Source organism: Patiria miniata, unplaced genomic scaffold (assembly GCF_015706575.1).
Source record: "Patiria miniata isolate m_02_andy unplaced genomic scaffold, ASM1570657v1 HiC_scaffold_7, whole genome shotgun sequence".
Taxonomy (NCBI): Eukaryota; Metazoa; Echinodermata; class Asteroidea; order Valvatida; family Asterinidae; genus Patiria; species Patiria miniata.
The window spans coordinates 25,093,487-25,116,501 of record NW_024037074.1 but is presented as its reverse complement, the minus strand read 5'-3'; the positions used below and the strand labels follow the sequence as shown (position 1 = coordinate 25,116,501).

Genomic DNA, 23,015 nt, shown 5'->3' with positions numbered 1-23,015 from the left:
AACCCACCTCACTCCTCCAAAATCCTCCTGGCGGTTTTGGAGGATTCTAGAGGATTGAGGATGAATGGTGATTGAATCAAATGAGGATTCTGGAGGATTGAGGATGAATGATGATTGAAGCACATGAGGATTTTGGAGGATTGAGGATGAATGGTGATTGAAGCACAAGAGGATTTTGGAGGATTGAGGATGAATGCATTTTGAGGCAGGACTGTCTGATGATTTTGAAGGATTTGGCGTTGGTTATCCTTCATTTAAACACGAGTGCAAAGTTTTGGGATGAGGAGGATTTTAGAGGATTGAGGATGAATGCATTTTGAGGCAGGACTGTCTGACAATTTTGAAAAATTTAGGCGGAGTTGCAAAATGTTGGAAAATTTTGGAGGATTGAGGATGGTTGTAAGCAACAAGGGCCTAGGGGGTTAGGGTTAACTTAATTGATCTGTTTATCAACCAGTTCACGTCGGTATTCGGAACGGATGACGGATAAACACGCAACGAGCGAGGCCGGAAATATCTGTCTGCGACCCGCTCGCACTCGCAGAGAGCAAGGCCGGAAATATCAGGGTGTGCTACCCCCAGATGATGGCCTGAACCCGTCTGGCATTGAGGTTCATGAAAAACAATCCCGTGCCTGGGTACAGTCAATATCAAAATAATCCTGGCGCGAACTGGTTAAAAACACTGACAAGATTGCCTCGGGATACACGTTTTTCATGTGCACATTGTTGTTTATGAGAAGCTCTATAAAAGAGAAACATGCGGACTAGTGAAAATGCCTGCGGGCGAGTTAAGAGGTTTCAGTAGCCTGGCTGGCTAGTGAAAGAAAAATCTAAGGTCGAACCCTGATATAGAAAATTGTGAAACACATTGAAAACATGGAAACAAAGCCTTGGTAAACTGAATTAATCCACAGTCATGGCAAAACATTTGGAAGGAAGGCATTCCTAGGACTTACCTCTGCTCTTTGTTGATGTGGGTGATTGCTTGACTTTCTTGTCTTGAATTTTCTCCTACATCAAGATGACATAAAACATCTTCCATTCATTTGAAAATTGAAATTTGTTGAGGTATTCCTTATTATAAAATGTTTCCAGTGTTTGTATTATTTCTTATACACTCAACCAAAAAAGAAAGTCCCCCCTTCAGATACTTTTTTGTCTAACTCAAAAACTACTGAGCACCTCTCGCTCAAATTACGACTGATCAGTACAGAAATTCCTCAGCAATCCAGCCATACTCTTTATTTGGCCCAAAACAGTGATAATGTGTACGAATTGATGCAATTTATGACAAATGATACCGAAAACAGTTGCACTTTTGTCTACGTGCAGTTTGTGGTTCACACTCACTCTGCACGCACACAAAAGTGCAACTTTTTTTTTCGATACCATTTGTCATACATGTAAATTGCCTAATTGTGTGAACATTATCACTGTTTTGGGCCAAACAAAGAGTATGGCTGGATTGCTGAGGAATTTCTGTACTGATCAGTCGTAATTTGAGCAGAATGTGCCCAGTAGTTTTTGAGTTAGACAAAAAAGCATTAAGAGGGGACTTTCTTTTTTGGTTGAGTGTAGGTCAAAGGCTTCCCTTGTAAAGGGTGGACACCCAAGATGTCAAGATGTCTATTTTTTTTGTCTAAACAAAATCTTTTATAAATACAGGCTACTTTGTCTATCACAATTCGTTCTAGTTCAATGAGTGTGTTATTGTCCGGTATTAAAGAAGTCTAAGCGCAAAGGTGCGACGTTTGTATTGATATATTTTTTTTCAATTTCTAAAATGAAGTTTGATGCAAAGTTGATAATGATATGTGGTCTCTCTGATGTGGAGCAGGACGCACCAAGTCACAGGGATAATTTATTATGCTTGGTTCTATTGCACCAAGCCACACTCATTGCCCCCCCCCCCCCCACTCATGACATTCATACAGGTTAAACACACATAGCTGCCTCCCACCAAACCAGCATCAACTATGGTCCAACATTCTCCTGACGATAGACAGAGTGGACTTTTCACATCAGTGTGGGTGTTTGAAATGATCAAAGAAAACAAAAACACGAGCAATCCATCACACTTTCCCTTTTTTTAACATCATAATCATTTGTCAGTCAGTCAATTGACTGATCATTGGAAATCACCTACATTTCTTGATTTCTAAAAGGCAGCAAGCCAGACGGATTAATTTCACAGGATGATTAGTACCATCTTTAATTAAAGGGAAGATACAACATTTGCAAACATCAAAAAACGAAATGATCAAATTATCACGAAATATCTTACTGGATTGTTAGGGAATGACAGTCTAAAGCATCCGGTAAAGTTTTGGCTCCTGGTGGTGTGCTGACATTTTCAAGAAAAACTGTATTTTTCCAACGCTGGTCGGCTGACCAGCGTTGGAGAAAACTGGCTTTTTTCATGAAGTGCTCCTGATTTTTCATATTTAGTTTGTCTGCATTTTCTTTGCAATTGATTACACACCTGTGGAGACTACAATAGTACAAGCCTGTTAGACTGATTCTCTGATCTTACAATTCCCCAAAGTCTATAAATTGCTCCATTTCATCTTAAGTGGGGTCAGGGAACCAGACTACAAGAATATGATTGGTTTTCTTGGTTTTCCAGCATCTACGATTCCAAAACTTGAAACAAGTCAGTGTAACAATATTTGCTATAACATACTAATCCTCCAAATCCATTTATTTCTGAAAATTGCAGCAAAAGCAAATGCTGTACATTCCCTTTAACCCTAACAATCCCCATTCAGTCAAACTCCAACACCAGGGTTTGTTGGAATCTGTTGGAGTGAGGACTGTACTAGTAAACTGATTATGCTTTACATGGGGTCAGGCATACCACCAATAATCAGAGTCCAACAGTTTGGGTGTAGAGTTTATTATATAACTCACATACATATCCTTGTCATTTGATTGGTGGAACTCACATCACGTGACATTCGTTATTACTCCCATGCACACCGGGGCCCAAAAAGTCCCATTCGCCCATGGGGAATGGGAAATACTTTTCAACAGTTAGGATCATTCTTGTTCCATGACGCGGTATTTGTGTGCAAATGCATGCTGGTGTGCACGTTCAGCGTTGCGCGTATTGTTCCAAAGAGCCAGCGCTACAGAGTTGGGTTCAAACAGAGAGAAGTACATTTTCCACCAATTTTGCATTGAAATAAAAGTTCAAATATGTCAAATGACAAGGATCTATATGTCAGTTATATAAAACAAATATTGAGTGGCTTTCAATTGTGAAATGGGAAGAATATTATCGTTCGGTAAAATCTTATTATCGACTTTTCCAGTTCACTCTGCTTTGCCATATGAAATGGAAAAGTCCAGATTTTACCTTGCAATAATAATCCTCCCATATCACTCCGAGCCACTTAATATTTGTATACCATACGGTGTTGGAATTAGCAGGAGTGAGGAAAGTTCCTATAGTAAATCACTCAAGGGGCTTAGGGTTAATCCAAGTAAGCATTTTGATAATAGTTCAGTAGGGTTTTTGGGATATACTTTTTGGATAAATGCAAACGATTTTAAGGGAGTTAATATTACAAGTTGTTTACCTCAAGAAAGCAAGATAATAGAGAACAGCTCATCTCTTGCTCCAAAATGATCTTGTTCGCAGTATTATTGAAGCAGCAGGCCATAAGGGTAGGAAAGAGTACAGCCATCAGACGTGGATCACTGAAATACTGGAATGGTAGACCACACAGCTGCTGCAGGAGGGTAGGCGTGTTACCAGACTGCACAAGGACCTATTGATAAACAAGAATGGACAGTCATACCAGATCATACTAATCTAGTCATTACAGAATTGTCATCTCCAGGTAATGTTTAGTCTTGTATCATGTATCGTGTTACGCGATATCGCGCCCCGCTGTTGTTATATTTATATAAAACACTGCATTCGCATCGACCAATCAAACCATTTAGTCCTGTTTTGGAATGAAATGACGTCACGATTCAGTAAAGTCGACTCCGATTGGCTGGCGCGCTGCTTGCATATATCTGCATGTCTAGACATATCAGAAGTTATACAGGACATGGCTCTGTGGGGCGCTGTGGTCCAATGGTTACTGTGTTTGACTCGTGTGCTGTGGTACACGGGTTCGAATCCTGACCGTGGGAACATGGTGCTTGTGCTCTTGAGCAAGGCACTTTACCATTATTGCTTCTTCCTTCGGATGGGACGTTAAGCCGTAGGTCCCGTGTGTTGTGTAATGCACGTTAAAGAACCCAGTAACACTTGTCGCTAAGAGAAGGGGTTTGCCCCGGTGTTTCTGGCAGTGGCAGCAATTATGCGCCGCAGCACCTTGTAAACCCTTATAAGGTGCAACATAATGGGTCTCATAATGTTCATATACTTCATTTACCTGGCTTGGTTGCATTCTCCCCCAGCGCTTTGTATCCTCTGGCAAAAAGCGCTATATAAATACAGTTATTATTATTATTATAACAGGTGACACTCAGACTAGGTAACGCTGCCGAGGCACATATTTTTTTAAAGCGTTATCAAGTTATCTTATTATACATGATACCAGCGTGGTAATTTGTTGAAGTTGGACTTTGAAGTACTTTTATTTTTCAGAATGTAACCATGTTGAGTCAACTTAGATCAAGTAATATCAATTAAAATTTTGATCCATAATGGACTCAACATGAAATTGACAACAGCTGTCACTTACTATGCAAATTGGTAGCATAAGTTCAATTCACATTTGTGATGAACAAATTGATGCCTTTTTTAACAAAAATGCCTATGACCATCTTTTATATACATGTAGTTCTACGATTGGGATGTTACTTTCTCTAAATTTACTTCATCTACATTACCATACACTCTTTAGGAAGTACAATAAACTGGATAGTAAGTTTACAGTTGTCACTAACTGTGCAATTGGTAGCATAAGTTCAATTCACATTTGTGATGAACAAATTGATGACTTTTACTATCACCATCTTTTATGTACATGTAGCTCTAGGATTTGGATGTTACTTTCTCTAAATTTACTTCATCTAAATTACCATACAGTATTTAGGAAGTACAATAAACATGATAGTAAGTTTACCCAATCACTGTAATCATCATCATGAATAGAATGCCTCTGGGTGGAAAAGGGGTTTCTTTAGGCCTTTTCAAACTAAACATATCTCGGGGTTGACACAGGGTTGACGCAAGGTTACAAACATGCAACGTTTCACACTTGAACATTTTTAACCCTGTGCAAACAATGCGTCCACCCTGAGATTGATTTCACCCCGGGCTGAACTCAACCCTGCTCCAGACCAGGGTTGAGATTTTTAACCCGGGTTGAAATTCTTGCCAGGGTTCAAAACAGCTAGTACTAAACGAGCAAAATAAGCTTGGTTTGCAAGAAACAAGTGTGAAACAATGCAAGGTTGAACGCGGGGTTGAAAACTAAAAAACTCAACCCAGGGCGGCACTTGGTTTGCCCAGGGGTAGAGTTCACCCCAGGTTGAGAAGCTCTAGTGTGAAAAGGGCTTATTCTCTGAAAAGCCCAAGAAGGCAGTGCATTTCGGTCACCTTCCTGCCAAAGACTTTTTTAATATTTTTTTTTTAGGGAAAGCGGATTGGATCCAGTCCCTATCTGCCTGTGTACGCACCTGATTCTCCGTGTTGAGTATGGTGAAGTAGCCCACAATGAGAATGATCTCATGCAGTAGATCTTCACAGCTGACAAAGTGACTACAATGCCATATCAGATAGGTGGCAATGTGACGAAACTCCAGTGAGATGCCTTCAGATCCTAGAGCACTCTGCTCATGACAAGAAGAGAATATGAAAGCAAATTGGCTCTCACAAAACAAAGCAAACAATGCTAACATTTAGAAGGCAAACAACGTACATACCTTGGTTGTGTAATACACAGTTACAAATCTAAATGACTACCTATACATCACTTATTGAACACAGGGATGCCAACATTCAAAATTGAAAGAGTAATTTTCCATCAGACACTTGCTGAAAACTAGAAATTCCCTACTGTGTTTCTCAATGTCGTGCGATCCACCGCGAGCGATGTTGATGTCACAGGCAGAGCGACATAATGTTGCAGAAGGCATATTTTTCCCACGAACAGATTTCACAACAAAGTCCCACTTTTTGCTATACTCATCTTTAAAGGGAAGATACAACATTTGCAAACATCAAAACACAAAATGATCACATTATCATGAAATACCTTACTGAATTGTTAGGGAATGACAGTCTTAACCCTAAAAGGGCCGGGGGGGGCACCCCCCCCTCAACTTTTTCTGCGATAACCTTGAAAAAAATTTTTTCGCGACCCGAGCTGTTATGACTTTTTAGCCTCGAGCCTTGCGCATCGAAAAATTTTCCGGCGCGTAAAACTGAATTTTCCCGTATACGTCGCGTACACAGATTTTATGTGTACACATAATTAATTAGCCACAATTCCAAAACCCTTTGATCTATAGTCATGAAATTTCTTTGGTATGTTTATGAAGAGTTGCTCTATGCATGTACCGAGTTTCACAATTTTTCGTCACTCGATGGCCGAGATCTTAGGTGCCCCCCCCCCCCCCTGAGAGATGGTCAAAATAACCCGGCCCTTTTTAGGGTTAAGCATCCTGTAAAATCGTGGCACCTGGTGTGCTGACATTTTCAAGAAAAATTGTATTTTTCCAACGCTGGTTGGCCGACCAGCGTCGGAGAAAACTGGCTTTTTTCAAAAACTGCTTCATAATTTTTCAAATTTAGCTATTCCGCATTTTCTTTGCAATTGATCACACACCTGTGAAGGAGTACAAGTCTGCTAGACTGATTCTCTGACCTTACAGTTCCCCAAAGTCTATAAATTGCTCTGTTTCATCGTAAGTGGGGTCAGGGAACCAGACTACAAGAACATGATTAGGTTTCTTGGTTTTTCCAGCATCTACGAACCCAAAACGTGAAACAAGTCAGTTTAACAATATTTGCTATAACATACTAATCCTCCAAATCCATTTATTTCTGAAAAATGCAGCAAAAGCAAATGTTGTATATTCCCTTTAAACTTATGGAGACATGAAGCCATCGTTGTTTGTTCTTCTATCCACAAAATGAAAAACCATAATGCTCAATTGCCACACAAAAATGCATGCGTTGCAATTTCCGTGAATTGCACCGTAGAGCACGCGGTTCAATTCACCACCCCCAGGGCGCGCGCATAATGTTGGGGTGATTAGGTTTTACTGTCCGTAACTGGTTGCCAACGTACTTCCATGTATTGCTTATGTGTAAATTTGGGAAACCAGACTATTATTTATTACGCCCAATTGGGCTCTTTTCTTTTGAGTGATGTCGTTTTCGTGCACACACTGCATGTCAGTTCTCTTTTATGCGCTAAAAATCGCACACCCAATAGTCTGCTCCAAATTCCCATTCTATTAATACCCGCTATGCAAAAACAGGATCCAAGATACTACACTGTACATGTAATACAAATTGTGCACACATTATTTTATTCACGTAAAATCTTGGAAAATCATATAAGGGTTGTACAATCGTAATCGGGGTGAATAAATCGTATAAATCGCCTAAATCGTAAATGTTGGCATCTCTGCGAACACCTTCCTGCCCAGAAACTGTAAACACCAAAATGCCAATATGGAAATCAGCGTCATCATCAGGGGTGTGAGTGACCACTGATAAAAATAGCTGAAAACAGCTGAAAAAGGTGTAAAAAAGCTGAACTTTGGAAATCTCCTATACTTTTGTACACGGCAAGTGAGGGAAAAAGCTGAAAAAAAGCTGAAATCCAAAACAAAAAATAGCTGAAATCAGCTTTAAAGCTGAGATTTCACACTTCTGCATCATACCTGCATCATTTCAAGATCCAACACAGCGATATTACTGAGTAACTTGATGCCTGCAGTCACCACATTGAGTGTATGCTCAGGCAGCTCAGGTGGTGTTGTAGTACTGCCTCGTGGTGGGTTACCTCCATGAAGTAGGATGCCATACAGCAGGGACACGATACCACTGAAACCAGTGGCTCTAAAAGTAGCCAGAAGTTGGGTAGGATCCTCCTTCTTGCTCAAGAAGATGCATCCTGACCTGGGCAATTCAACAAAACAGAAAGTGGTGTCAGCTCAGGTCTGTACATTTGGGCAGATATCCATTCCTCTATGTGGTACAGTGGAGTGTCTCTATGGGCTCCGTGCGCCAACAAAAGAGGGCGCGTTTTTACCTCTTTTGAGAGCTCCGTGGACGGGACACACAGTGTGCGTGTACTGTACTGTACTGTTTCGCGCTCGAAGTACGCACGCCTTCCTGAATGTGCAAAAGCTATTAGCCACCGTAATTGGACAATATTTTACAAGCTGCGTTGACGTGATTCTAACCCGATTCTACTGTGATAGGTCAATTGTTGGCTGCCAGACAATAACTCCGATTCTCGTGGGTAGGCTGGTTCCCACCCTACAATCAGTATCAATAATGTACGGACCGGGAGCCAGTCAGCTCGCAAAGTGAGCTGTTTGTGCTCAGATTAACCCTAACTCCCTAGGGTGATTTACAAGGAGCCTTCCTCATCCTTTGCAAATCCCAACACCATATGGTAAACTGTTCACATAAACAGTTGGACTCTGTTTTGTGGTATGCCTAATCCCACGTAAAGCACAGTCAGTTTACTAGTGCAGCACTCATCCTAACAGATTCCAACAAACCCTGGTGTTGGAGTTTGGCTGGTTGGGGATCGTTAGGGTTAAAACTCTTTTTGCAGAGGTTTGCAGAGGCCCAAAAAAGTGGGGGGAAAAAGAGACTTTTGGGGGGTTGGAATATAACATACAAGTTGAATTTTTTTTTAATAGAATTAATCTGTTAAAGAGCACGGAGAACACAACTTTTGTTCATTCTAAACTGAAATGAAATCAGACTCGCAATATGCAAGGAAATGCAAGGCTTATACTTTGAAGGTGGAAATCCAGACCCAACATACTTTGGGAGCATATTTGCAAATTACTGGATAATTCAAAGTGCAAAATCATGAGATGGAAGACATTAGCCAGAATATCTTGATGCCAGATTTGAATGTTAAAGAAGCAGCCCTGTACTGATGGACTGACCTGCTGGAGGTAGAGGAGACAAACTTGGTCATGGCACCCAGCAGCCCCAGGCCATGCTGCAGGAACTCAGCCAGGGATGGGTTTTCATCAACGGTTCCCCTCACACGGTTGAAGCATGACGTTAGACTATCTATCACACCATAGCACACCAAATAGCTGCAGACATTTCCAGATAACAAACACAAGAATCAACATATAGGTTGGGCCTATTTTGTTTACAATTCTTAATAATAATAATAACAGTTTTATGTGATCAAAGGAATTTATTATCAGGAGAGAATGCGGAATAAAACAAGCTGTAACTCGAGGTGTACCTCAAAGTAAGACACTTTTGACAGGATTTACTGGGCTCCCTTGAAGTTTAACCTGGGGCGTGTTTCGCGACTATGACCAGAAACATGCTACGGCTTTGGTCATTGGTTGAGCGTTTTTGTGACAACGCTTGGCTGGAGTGACGTCACTGTTCCGACCAAAACCGAACCAAGGCCAAGGGTCGGTAACGGAGTGCATTTCCAGATGGCGGAGAGATAAATACACGACATGTAATAAAACAGTGTTGTGAAAAATTAAGTTTGAAGTAGTAATGCTTACTTTTAATACGCATATCGTAAGTGTCTTACAATCTTACAGTGAATTCAAGAATTTGCTTCAAGAATCGCCATCCCATTTACACCCTCCGCCATTTTTGTTTACAACTTTTTGACACTGTTTTCGGTTCAGTGTTTTTGTGCGCATGTTTTAACATGTTTCTGGTTATCACTTTGACGTCACAAACATGTCGCGGTCGCAAAAACACGCCCCTGGAATTACCGCTTGTTTCATTTTGCATTCTTCCCTTATGCTAGGTTCACATATTCCCGATTTTTAAGCCGTATCGCCGCCGAATAGCAATTGTTGAGTAAATCGGGGATTGGTTTTTGGCTGCCTCGGGATGATTCTGTTTGTTCGGCGAAAGATCGTTCAAGATCGGGAAGCGCCCTGACAATTTAGACATGTTCAAAATTGTCGGGTTGACTCGGGATTCAATTTCAATTCTTGGTTTATTCTTGTTGTACTCGTAACTAATTCTGGTTATTCTTACATCATTCAGGATATTCTTACCGCATTCTTCCAAGTTTCGTAGAGTAATTTTTGGTGTTAACAGTCCAGAATCATGCCAAATCATTACGATTGTATCAACAAATGTACAAATATTTTAAGAATAACTTACGAATACACTAAATCGGCATAATTCTGGGTCATTCTGGAGGATTCTTGAGTTATTCGTATGTTATTCTTGACAAAATTGCTACAATTCGGTTTTATTCTGCATTAAATCGCAATCAGTTGGCTTGGTGCGGTCTGATTCGGCTTCCAATTCGTACCTAGTTCTTGATTATTTCTGTTTCATTCTTAAGTTATTCTTACAAACAGCGAATCGGGGCTAATTTCTCCTGATGCCATCAAGATTTTTTATTCGGGATAGATCGGGGTATTCGTGGCATTAATTCGGGCATGTGTAAACCTAGCATTATCCCTGCTCATTTAGCTCATCAATCAATCCTTGGCCCTCTGGGTTATATAGCTTGATGCAACAATTTTGGCACAAACAGCATACTTCAACACAAAGTGTCGCAAGCAGACGGATATGATTATTGGGAAAGACAGGTCAACTCTCCCTATGGCGTTGTGACGTCACACACATCTCGCTGTCTACTGTGCGTGTACATGACACAGATATGCGTCAGTGTGAAACGCATGGTAAATTGTCGATTTTTAACTTTAATTGATTTAATCATGTATAATTTGCTTGAGAGAGGATGAATTGCTGAACATATGTGTCACTTGTCTGTCTTTCAAAGCAGATAAACAAGTAGCAAAATGCGCAGTTTGTACCTGATGAGATCCTGTCCACACTGATCAAAGGTATCCATTTGCTTCTTCTGGGCCCCAGAGCGACTATCTGATGAAGTGCTCTGCTGCCGATACTTGACCAGACAGAGTAAGACTGTGGACAATAGCTGCATCAGACAGCTGGAGATGGGATCGGACAGGCTGTGGCACAGACTAGGGGAAGGATCTGCAGAGTTTGGCACCATCAGCTGTGTGCAAGATTACAGGTAGTCAATGGTTTACTCCGTAACATAACATTCATAGAACTTTTATTTGGTGGAAAACTTACTTCCACTTACAAGATACCCGTCATTTTGTTATTCCATTTTTACCCATAAAGTAAACAGCCCCTGTGAAGAATGCAAGGGCGCACTGTACAGGGTGAGTCAAAAAGAGAGTTACCCAATTTGAAAAATGATTTTTAAAATATTTGGCTTGCTCCATTTCACATGAAAAACATACGGAAAAAGTACATCGTATTGACTTTTAACTTTGAAAATTTCACGTTATTTGCCAAATCTATACCCAAGTTATGCCAATTTAAAAAAAAAGATCACAAAGCTCCACCACTGATCATTTACCATTCTACGAACCAATGAATGCCTATTGAGTACAATGAAACGTGCTCACGTAATCTGTAATTATTCACCCAGCTCAATATCTTCTAATGGGATTCCATGTACAGCTATAAAAATTGGTTCTTTTAGTAAAACGTTTATAACTCCTGATAGCATGGATCAATTTCAATATTTTTTTTTGGACATGAGTGGAAGAAGATGCATACTTCATTCGTGTTTCAAATTTGATAATTTGATTGCTTTATAAGATAAAAAATCATTAATTTGGGTAACTTTCTTTTTGACTCACCCTGTATTGACCCAAGGTGCCCTCATTTACCATAAAAATATAAAACCATTTGCCCTGAAAATGTCAAACTAATTCCATCACAACAAGCCAGAAATTAACCCCCACAGTCAGTAATCCTCAACTTTTAAAATCATAGAATTAGTCATACACCATAGGGATTAAGGGTTAATGCAACTGTTACCCTCAATTTAAATTTGTTTTATACATATCGTACTATATTTATATAAATTTCAAAACCTTTGTTTTGTTCTGAGAACATGTGTTATCCGTCATTGTTATAATGATAAATACTATACATTCGAGTGATGGAAAAACAATTTCAAAAATAAAAAAAACAAACATGTTATTTGATCTCTGACCATGATATGTGATTAGTAATATACACGTTATAAAACAATAAAGACTTACTCCGAGTTGATGAACTAGTAGTTCTACAATGGGTGCCAGTTTGCCGCTGTACAGAGCGTATTGGCAGTTGTCAAAGCAACCTTTGCACGTCAGCCTGAATGCAGTGGCTGCACTGCACACTGATCTATTGACAAGAGAAAAAGGTACATGGAATTCAAAAAGTTTCATCTTTGTTTGTTCTCTAAAGCTTCTTGCCTTGTGTGTTTGTCTCCTATTATTCCTGTTTGTCTTTTATTCAGTTTTTAATCCGTTTGCTTTCCTTGTTTGTTATTATCTGTGTGTTTGTGCCTGTCTGTTTGTTTGTCATCCTTTGTTTCGTTTGTTTTAGTATCTACTCAAATTGTACTGTTGTAGTACAATTTGAAACACTTCGTGGGGAAATGTCGGGAAAAGCGCGCTATGTTAGAGGAACTCCACTTTATGTGAGGGACGTACTAATTTTATCTGTTTATGGAATGCCTTCCACAAACAAATAAATGAAAGTTATTCTAAAAACATCCCTAGAAGAATGAGGACATTATGGCCGAAAGGTAAGACAAGAGGCAAAATACAAACACATGGGAAACAAAATGAGCAGGCTCTGAATCCAAAGAGCAAAGGTGTAAAATAAGACAACAAATTGGATAATGCTAATCTAGGGTTGGATAGTTCAGCAGGAATTTCTCTAGGTGATTTATTTGAGAATAGAAATAAAACCAAAGAGAATGAAACAAGCACTGTGACTTACTTGGCAGGGATGACGTTTGATTGCGTGCTACTGCCTGAATCTATCAGCATTAGAATACGACCGAGTGTAGACAGCCCACCACATGCCCTGAATGTGACCTGGTCAGCTTGCTCCTGAACAGACAAAAGTGTCATTACAAAGAAGACATCAGGACTGTGAGTAGCAAATGCCAGGTGATCACGCACTACATTATTTCTTTGACTGAATGCTGCTCAGTGCAATTAGGAACAAGTCAGTTCAGGGTGGATAACTTTTAATATATTCCATTGACAATGTTACAATGTAGGTCTTAGCCTTTAGTCAAGGCACGCGTGCAGCCTACCCAGACACGTACTGAGGCCCCGGATGCTACATGTAGCTCGAAAAAAGACCAGTGCGAGTGGCATCTCGTGGACAATGCTTATGTTTTTCGTTACATTTTGGTAGAGATACTACTCGCAAATGTTTGGAGGATGTGACGTCACACGCACTCACGAAGCACTCACGCTCACAAAGCAAGATGGCGACTTCTCAATGGAGATGTAGGCTGCATCCGAATCAGCTGTCTAGAGCTAGGTCTAGGTCCGCGCCCATTGAAAATACGCGGGGACGCGCTGACAATAGACGTAGCCGTAGCTCTGGAAGCCCGTTTCGGACACGGCCTAAGTCCAGAAAAGCTTAGATTCTGAGCATATCTCGCAACAATCCGGGAACATTTCAACCTCAATAATGCCATGCAATCAAGGGTGTGTTGGAAGGTAAAGAACATCTTATAAACCTGCCAACAGGTTTCAGCAAAAGCGTTGTTTTTTTTCAAACCGAATTCCACAACTGAATTCGGCAGTAGCTTGAAAATATCCAGTTCTGGGCTCATGACATGGGGACTCGCTAGTACAGCTGGAACAAGGTCCCTGACCTTACCGGGTAGTTAGCGGAATTCAGTTTTAGGGCTGATATCTTCCATTTTCATTCAACTTACAAGTAAACACTTACCAAAGACTGGAGATATCGTTTGTACAACAAAGGATATACTCAAAATGACAATACAATCAAGCCCAACTAGATACAAAGTGGTGCAACTCCGGGCCAGCTGAGTTGTGTGCAAAATAATGCCAGCAGTTGGTTCTTGTTGCCAGACCAAAACATAAGGGGATCCGACCGTTCTGCACGCGGACGCGCCCAGAAAGTGTAGTGCAAACGAATGGAGTACGCGCACGTGTTGGTTCACGGGCTGAATCACCCAGTAATGTCTTTTACACACATTTTGTGCGCATGACGTATTCACTTCGGTGTTCTTCATGACAAAAAAATTGGAATGTTAGGCCCCCCCAAAAAAATATTCGGTCTCTGGTCAGACCAAAGTTCCGGAATTGACGCGTTTTATTTTTTTTGCTTTTTTTTTTTTCTTCTTCAAGCTTGGATTGTACAGACTAGGTGGGTACTATTTTGCTTTTTTGGTGTTCTCATGTACATTGGTGTCCTCCATAATTTGCCTTGGTGCTTTCGATCATTTGCCTTGGTGCAATTTCCCATTCCTTGGTGCTCTTTGGTAAAAAAAATTGCGGAGGTGCGGAAATAGAGGGCGCTGTTGGAGCTACCGCGGAACATTTTGGGAAAAAAAAGATCGATGCACATGCTTAAAATCGACGCGCGCGCTGACCAGAGACCGACTTATTTTTTTTTTTGGCCTTACAGAGAATAACTCACTGACAATCTCAGTTGCACACAGTACAAGTACATTCCTAATACGCCATGCATAAACAATTCTGCTACTTGCAATAAAAGACTGTCACCCACTACACTGCTACAAATCACCATCTGTACATTTACAAAGTGTTGACTCTTGATTCTGAACTGCTTACAACCTGAGCAAATGAATTCTTCATAAAAAGAGTTGATAGGTTCATTTGTTAGCAAACCATCTAAACGATACCCCAGGAAGGGATGGTTACGTGACTTCCTTTTCCTGAAGGGAGAAAACTGAAGGAATGTTCTGACTTCAGTCACTAAGTTGCATTGCTGAGTCATGGCAGTGCTGACAGAAATGGCAAACTCCTGGGGCCAATTTCACGGCGCTGCTAAGCACAAAAATTTGCTTAGCACAAAAAAAGGCTGGCTTATAAAAGCAGGTTACCAGCCAAAATTCCACGTGATGTATATTGCTCGTGATTAGTATTGAGCTGTTGTTTGCTTAGCATGAAAATCACATGGAGTTTTGGCTGGTAACCTGCTTTCATAAGCCAGACTTTTTTTGTACTAAGCAAAGTTTTGTGTTGAGCAGCACCGTGAAATAGGGCCCTGGTCATGCTGGTCTGGAGTACAGCAAATCAGGCAAGATCATCTAGAATAGTCAAGTAATTTGTTGGAGAACCAAAGAGTGTGAATACGATCCAAGATCACGATGATGTAAAATAGCAGACCATGATGAACATGAAATGGAACAACCCATGCAGAATGGTAACAATCCCCTGAAACAGTACTACAGGTGGTGCAAAAACAAGGAAACCCACTTTTGACAGCAATTTTCACCTACTTGTTGAGCATATTATATATTTCAAAAAATCAATTTAATGGTATCAAAATAGTGATCTTTAAACATAAGTGATGAAAAAATGATTGAAAATGCATATTCTGTCTCTGAGATATGGTAGTTTAAAAAGTTTATGTGCCACACCTGTTGTCCACGGACGGGTTTATTCCATCGGCTTGACTGAGCTCCAGAGCTTGATTTGAAAACAAAAACACTGCACCAGACTTACATGTGGATAACAGTGATTTTGGTGACTTGCATTCAACTTAGCATGATTACACTATTTTTGAGAGTTTAAAAATAAATTCACCATGTATGGTTGAAGAGCTACACTTCACTACATTATAAAAACAGTTCAAATAAGTTAAGTAGGTTAAAATTCCTGTCAAAAGTAGGTTTCGTTTTTTTTGCACCACCCTGTAGTGTGGCCCACCAATCAACCAACCTTTTTGGCCAGTATGCGGTTGAGTTCCCCGAGGGCCCTGTCCATGGCCGACACCTTGCTCTGTTCCCAGGGACCGCTGGAGGCCTGAGACTGAAGATATTTATTCAAGTCTTTGATCAACTTCTGGAGCCTGCAGGATAATAAACACAAAGAAATGAATATCACACTGAGACATATTAAGAACCTAAAATGTGGCTCATTAGACAGGATTTACCGATTGACTCACTGTCATCTACCACACAAGATAACAGACAAAAATGAAACACAAAATTCGTACAACTATTGTGCTAGACCTTCAACCTACCGGTACATGTATGATATTACATTATAAATCTCCTCAAGAACAAGTGAACTTTGCATGAACATTACAAACAAAAAAGATGCATATACGCAAAGGTTTTGCAGTATTAGGAACGGATGACGGATAAACACGCAGGGAGCGAGGCCGGAAATATCTGTCAGTGACCCACTTGCAGCAAGCGAGGCCGGAAATACGAGTGTGCTGCCCGAGGGTGATGGCTTCAATCTGCCTAGCATTGAGGTGAAGTGAAAAGTAATCCCGCACCTCGTTCCATTCTTGTCAAAATATTTCCAGCGTGAACTGGTTAAACACCATTAGAAATGGGGATACAGTGACTGAAAGTGCAGGTAAAATGCAACAAAAAATGTGCATTTGAACCTGATAGTGTAAGAAATATGTTTCGGGAAAGAACTGCAAAAATAGTCTTGCCAAGGTGTGAAGGCATTTATTGATTGGATTCCATTTGGCTGCACAATTTAGGAATGCAAATCAGTCACCCTTGCTTTATTTACAATAAGTACATTGTATCATGCAGATTGTTTTCTCTGTATAAAGGTTTCGGAGCCTCCGTGGATAACACTCCATGGATAATAATTGTGCCATGTGTTTGGAGCTATTTCTAGGCTTGCTATGTACAGTTGAAGCAGAAGTTTCACTGGACCCCCATATCCTGGATGTACATGTAGATCATTGAGGCTTAGTTTCTTGAAACTAAATATGCAGTCTTGGGTCTTTGACCAGTAAAACAAAATACAAAGTGACTGAAATAGAAATTATAGCTTTGGCGATACATGAGGAGTAACTCTTCTTCAAATTGACCAAGACAATAGTGGATCAGCTTATAAATATACAGGGTGGTGCAAAAAGAAGGAAACCCACTTTGGGCAGGAATTTGAACCTACTTACTTAACTTATTTGAACTGGTTTTTTTTTTTATAATGTAGTGAAGTATAGCTCTCCAACCATACATGGTGAAAAATCTTAAAAAAATCACAAGATTTTATGTTATTATGCTAATTTGAATACAAGTCTCCAAAATCACTGTTGTCCACATGTAAGTCTAGTGTAGTGTTTTTTGTCTTCAAATCAAGCTCCGGAGTTCAGTCAAGCGGATGGAATAAAGCCGTCCGTGGACAAACAGGTTTGGCACATGAAATTTATAAACTACCATATCTCAGAGACAAATTATTCATTTGCAATCCTTTTTTTCGTCACTTATGTTTAAGGATCAATATTTTAATACCATTAAATTGAATTTTTGAAATATGCTCGACAAGTAGGTGAAAATTGCTGTCAAAAGTGGGTTTCCTTCTTTTTGCACCACCCCGTATACTTAAATTGCCTGATCCCAACAACCATTAACCCTAACTCCCTAGGCCTTTTTGCTGGGATGTAGCCTCAATCCTGCAAAATCCTCCAATTGGCCTTATGGAAAAATTGCATGCCTCAATCCTGCAAATTCCTCCATTATTTCTTAAAAGGTCCATGGAGGGGTGACCACTGCCTGAATCCTGCAAAATCCTGTGGCAGTTACTGTCAATATGTTGAGGCTTGGCCAGTGACCTCCTGGAGCAGTACGGAGGATTTCAAGCATAATCCAGGCCTATTTTTATGCATGGCTGAGCAAAAACAACACAAGGTCCGAGCCAAGACCTTGACAAAGTGCATCCTATGAAATCAGTATTGCACTTTTGCCATGTAACCTCAATCTTCCAAATTCCTTCACTTTGGCAAAGAGGATTTGGAAGGATTCAGGGCGGTTAGGGTTAAAGGTGGTATCCTTTGTGTAAACTCATTCAAGGGATTTCATAATGACTAGGGATTGGAGTAAATCAGTTCATTGGATTGTGATTGTTAGGAAATATCTAACAAGCATTGGGGAATGGGGGAGGAAAAACTACTCACTTGGCCCTGAGCTGAGATTCATGAGCCTGTGTCTTAGACAGAAGGTTGTTCTCATATTCTTTGCCCTTTGAAGACATTCTCTGCCGTAGCTTGCGTGCTCTCTTGCGGCTTGCCTTCTGTCTCTCCTTCTCCGCCATTTCCTGAGGGTCTGCTCGGTCCGGCGAGGCCTCCACAACTAGCTTTAGAGAGTAACTCTCCTGTAATTCAGTCCAAAATAGTGTCAGTCAGCCGGAAACTTTTAAGTGTGAGCTTACTTCTTTCCATTACACAACCATGACTACCATGGAATCAGGGAGATGACACTGCTTCCTGATTTAAGGCCACATTCAATAGTTCCCATGACACAAAACTACATATTATTTCCTCTTCCAAAAAGAAAGACTGCCATTCCTAAGATAAGACTGGTAATGTTATTGCACTAATAATGTTATTGCATTACCAGTGATATGCCTCAGCCAAGAGCAATGTTGCAGATATTTTCACATTAGAAAACAGATATTGCCTTTCCCTCAATGGAATAAAGTTCCCGCGATGCAATTTCTTGACTTACTATTTCTTCATCAGTCATGTGCTTCCCTTGATTTTTGTCTAGGACAGCTTCTTTATGTTTTTTGCCTCGTAGATGACTCAGTAGGTACACTTCAGATGGAATCTGCAAATAATTTGTTGGAAATATGTTGTATTAGGGAATATACAACATTTGCAAACATCCAAAAACAAAACTACCAAATTATCATGAACATCTAACTGTACTGTTAGTGATTGACAGTCTAAAGCATCGTGTGAAATCTGTGCTGTCATTTTCAAGAAAAGTGGTATTTTAGTGTCGATTTCCATTGCTGGTCAGCTGACCAGCGTTGAAAAAAAACTGGCTTTTTTAAATACTGCTCCCAATTTTCATATTTAGTTAGTACACATTTTCTTTGCAATCGATTGCACACATGTGAACGGGTACAAGCCAGCTAGATTGATTCCCTGACCTTACAATTCCCCAATGTCTATAAATTGCTCTGTTTCAAGTTAATTGGGGTCAGGGAACCAGACTACAAGAAAATGATTGTTTTTCTTGATTTTCCAGCATCTACGAACCCAAAACGTCAAACAAGTTAATTTAACAATATTTGCTGTAAAATACTAACTCCCAAAATCCATCGAGTTCTGAAAATTACAGCTAAAGCAAATGTTGTATATTCCCCTTAAACAGAATAGTAAGTCAATCCTATTTTGCCAGCTGCATTTGCTCGAGGAAAAGTTAGCTCCATTGCCAGATGAAAGCAATGAGTTTCATGGAATTCTCAAGTATCACAAATGAGTGTTTAAGCTATCTTCAGAACTATTCTATTCCTAGACTGGGGTTCAAGTATGGAGACCTGAAGCATAGTTTTTACTATAAACTGAATCAATCAAACCTGCCCTTTTTATCAGGATAGCCTTTTGTTCTTTTTAACCAGTTCGGATGACGTGTACACACGCAAAGGTTTCGCGGTATTGGGAACGGATGACGGATATACATGCAACGAGCGAGGCTGGAAATAACAGTCAGAGACCCGCTCACAGCAAGCGAGGCCGGGAAAATCAGGGTGTGCTACCCGCATATGACGGCCTGAACCCGTCTGGCAAAGAGGTTCGTGAAAAACTGGGTCCAGTCAATGTCAAAATATTCCCGTCGCAAACTGGTTAAAAGGTAACGACAAAGGGGGACGAACCTGTGTTCACAGGGACGGAGTGCCCATCTCTCTTTCATTAGCGATTGGGCCAGACTCATATGCTGCTGTGGGGGGATCGCCACACCTCCTCCACAGCAAGTCTGTTACCTTCCCAGCATTGAATATTACCTGGGTTGAGAGATGTAATTGAGGTAGAGCGCCTTACCCAAGGGCACAACACTCATGGCTTGAACCCACAACCTCACGATCATGAATCCTGTGCTCTACCACTTCACCACACGTGCCCACATGTTTAAAGCATGCAATGAAGAACAAACTATCCCCTATACTCAAGCAGTATTAGAAGAGAGGGAAGTTTGGAAAGTCAATATTTCATCAACTTGATTTGTTGGATGTATGCATACCAAGACACTGCAGAGAGTACACATCTTCTTGATTTCATAGGGGTTGTGGTGAGGGGCTACGTCAGTGGTGCGGTAGTGTTTGAGCATGCTCAGTTCAATGGCCTTTTCACGCTTCTGCTCTATCTGCTGGTTGTGACGACGGGTAGTTTCATCATGCTGTCAACGACAAAGAACCAACACTGCTGCCAAAATTCAGTGTTTAAAGGTAGAGTAGATCATTTGCAGCTATCCTAAAAGTAACTGACAAAATTATCGTTTAAAAGCTTACTTGGTTTAAACTGAACTCCCTGTGAAATTATCCTTTCTGGCATGCTCTCATTTTGAGGAAAACAATAAAAGAAGGCAAGATGCATCTAGTGAGCATTTTTGGAAATTTCAGTTAGCAGTTGGTTTGTAATTCGGTGAATCTGTGTATGGGTGCTGGCAAGCATTGAAGCGATGCACAAGCGAGGGCGCTTGCTCTAATTAGTCAATGTAGTGCATCGCGTAGCTGCAATTGGCTAAATGAGAACATGTCCCGGACGCTTATTTTGGGCGCAATTCAAAACATGACACTTGCAACTTTCAAAAGTCAAACATTGCATTTTTTGAGTTGAAACCGAGATCTTAGAATAGTGTTTTTTTTTCAGAATGTGCAGCATTCAAGGAGCCAAAATTTCCTCAGGTTAGTTGTTAAGCACTCTTCCTTAGATTTTGAGCACTTTTGTGGCTTCAAACCAAAAAAATGCACAAATGACAAATGATATACTCTACCTTTAATCAGGATAAAATTGTATAAGTTGTCCTGGAGTAAAGGATGGATCTTTCAGGTATGATCATAGATCCCAAAAGGCAAGTACCGATACCCTGAGCATTTTATTTGAAGTGGTCATGTGAACAACTGAGCTGCATTGTGTTGAAAACTGTGTAAGGTGTGCACTCGATAGGCTGTGCTCGATGGTGGAAACACTGCTCTTATCACAGGGGCGGATCTAGCTTTCAGGAGACAGGAGGGTTGATATATAAGGGGGGTTGAGGCACGCCCCGCTAAGGGGTCTGGGGCATGGGGGCATGCCCTTCAACATTTTGAAATCCCTGGCAATTGACGAATATATTTAGTGACTTTAGCATTCCACTGATTATGTTTAGCCCTATTTTACTAGTGTCATAATATTAGTCTGCAGCTGAACAAAGGGGGTTGCAACCCCCCCCCCCCCCCACCCCAGATCCGCTACTGTATCACCTAAGGGGCAACTTCTTCAAAAGAAGCAAGCAAAGATATGCATCATACACACATTTTTCACTTGCAAGACATTCAAATTTCAGTGTCATACTTCCAGAGCATATGCCAACCTTTTGCTGTATCTTTTTCTGTATTTCTTCTTCCTTAGCTTGTTGGGCTGCATTCAGTGCAGATAGTCTCTGCTCTCGCTCTCTACAATCAGGAATAAAAACATTCATAAATGAATATATATGGAGATCGACCTGTGCGTTGCGCGTACAGCGTGATGTGGCGCACGACACAGATGCACCGGTGTAGTGTGAATTTAGGACTATAGATGAAATACTGACTCACTGGTAGTATTGCGCATGCCTACGTAAGGATTATAAACGTTCTACCAATAAAATGGTGCTGGCCTCGGATTTCATAGGAGTCCAAATTTCATGTGACACTGGAGCAGTGTTAAAGCTATAGTCCATCATTTGCAGCCATCCGAAAAGTAACTGGCGTAATTATTGTTGAAAAACAAACTTGGTTGAAAGATAGTAAGTGGACTAAACTCCCTGTGAAAGTATTCTTTCTGGGAAGCTGTCATTTTGAAGTAATCAACGAAAGAAGGCATTTCCAAAGGTGATTCTTAAGAAGCACCGTAGGAAAATTTAAATTAGTAGTTCGTTTTGTTATTCAGCGCAGCGCGCACAAGTATTGGAACGACGCACACGCGCGCGCGGTTGTTGTAATTCGTCGGATCAGTGCGCGACGTCGCGTATAGCTGCAATTCAAAACAATTCAAAACAATTCAAAAAAGTAACTTTTGATTTGAAATTGAGATCTTAGAATGCTGTTTTTCTCGGAATGTACAGCTGAAGCTTAGCTGAAACTTCATCAGGTTAGTTGCTCAGTATCCTTCATTAGATTTTGAACTCTTTTGTTGCTTCAAACGAACAAAATGCACAAATTACAAATGATGGACTGTAGCTTTAAAGACCAGCCAGCCTGTCTTTATCAACTGTTTAAGACCGGCCACGTGACGGGCTCTCGACCAATAGGAATGGGTAAACTGTCACAGGCATTTCTGAATATGGACTAATATTGTCTGCTACTTACTGTATGACATGCATGTGTACACAGATGTAGAGTGATGCTATCATATTCAAGTTGGATTAATTCCAAACATCATGATAAATCTGTAATCGATGTGAAGTCTGCCATTATGTATGTATGATGTGAGACACTAGTCCTTACTTGGCCCGTTCCTTGACTGCAGACTCCCTAGCTCTCTCCCTCTGCTCCTTGAGTACATTGAGCTTATCTGATTGGTCCTGCCGATGTCTCTGCATGTCCTTAAGACGAGCCATCCTCTCCACCTCCAGAGCTTTCCTCCTCTCCTGTCAACCAAAGCCAGGCAATATGCTACATATAGTCCAAACACACTGCAGCCTAAGGACTAGTTCATACTTCACGTGAATGTGAATTCAAAGCAAATCAAACGTCACGAATTGTTGCTGCAAAATTCACCCAAGTTGAAATGTGATGTCCCACATTTTCATTCGCTTTTACGCTGAGGACGAACAGGGCCCAATTTCATGGTGCTGCTTA

At 40.7% G+C, this 23,015-nt stretch overlaps 1 protein-coding gene across 2 annotated transcripts in view; it reads right to left on the bottom strand.

Annotated features, from left to right (window-relative positions):
- Positions 1–932: 932 nt before the first annotated feature.
- Positions 933–23,015, bottom strand: part of LOC119746284 (S phase cyclin A-associated protein in the endoplasmic reticulum-like) — a 50,683-nt gene continuing 28,600 nt past the window's right edge. For both annotated transcript variants that reach the window (XM_038223128.1, XM_038223129.1), the window contains 14 exons: positions 22,662–22,804; positions 21,548–21,629; positions 20,216–20,371; positions 18,695–18,796; positions 18,145–18,341; positions 15,939–16,068; positions 12,985–13,097; positions 12,258–12,381; positions 10,986–11,191; positions 9,111–9,266; positions 7,863–8,100; positions 5,646–5,798; positions 3,584–3,775; positions 933–1,013 (listed from right to left, as the gene is read on the bottom strand). In XM_038223128.1, the coding sequence (XP_038079056.1) occupies positions 948–1,013; positions 3,584–3,775; positions 5,646–5,798; positions 7,863–8,100; positions 9,111–9,266; positions 10,986–11,191; positions 12,258–12,381; positions 12,985–13,097; positions 15,939–16,068; positions 18,145–18,341; positions 18,695–18,796; positions 20,216–20,371; positions 21,548–21,629; positions 22,662–22,804 (2,058 nt within the window). In that variant the 3' untranslated portion in view covers positions 933–947. The remainder of the gene's footprint in view (positions 1,014–3,583; positions 3,776–5,645; positions 5,799–7,862; positions 8,101–9,110; positions 9,267–10,985; positions 11,192–12,257; positions 12,382–12,984; positions 13,098–15,938; positions 16,069–18,144; positions 18,342–18,694; positions 18,797–20,215; positions 20,372–21,547; positions 21,630–22,661; positions 22,805–23,015) is intronic.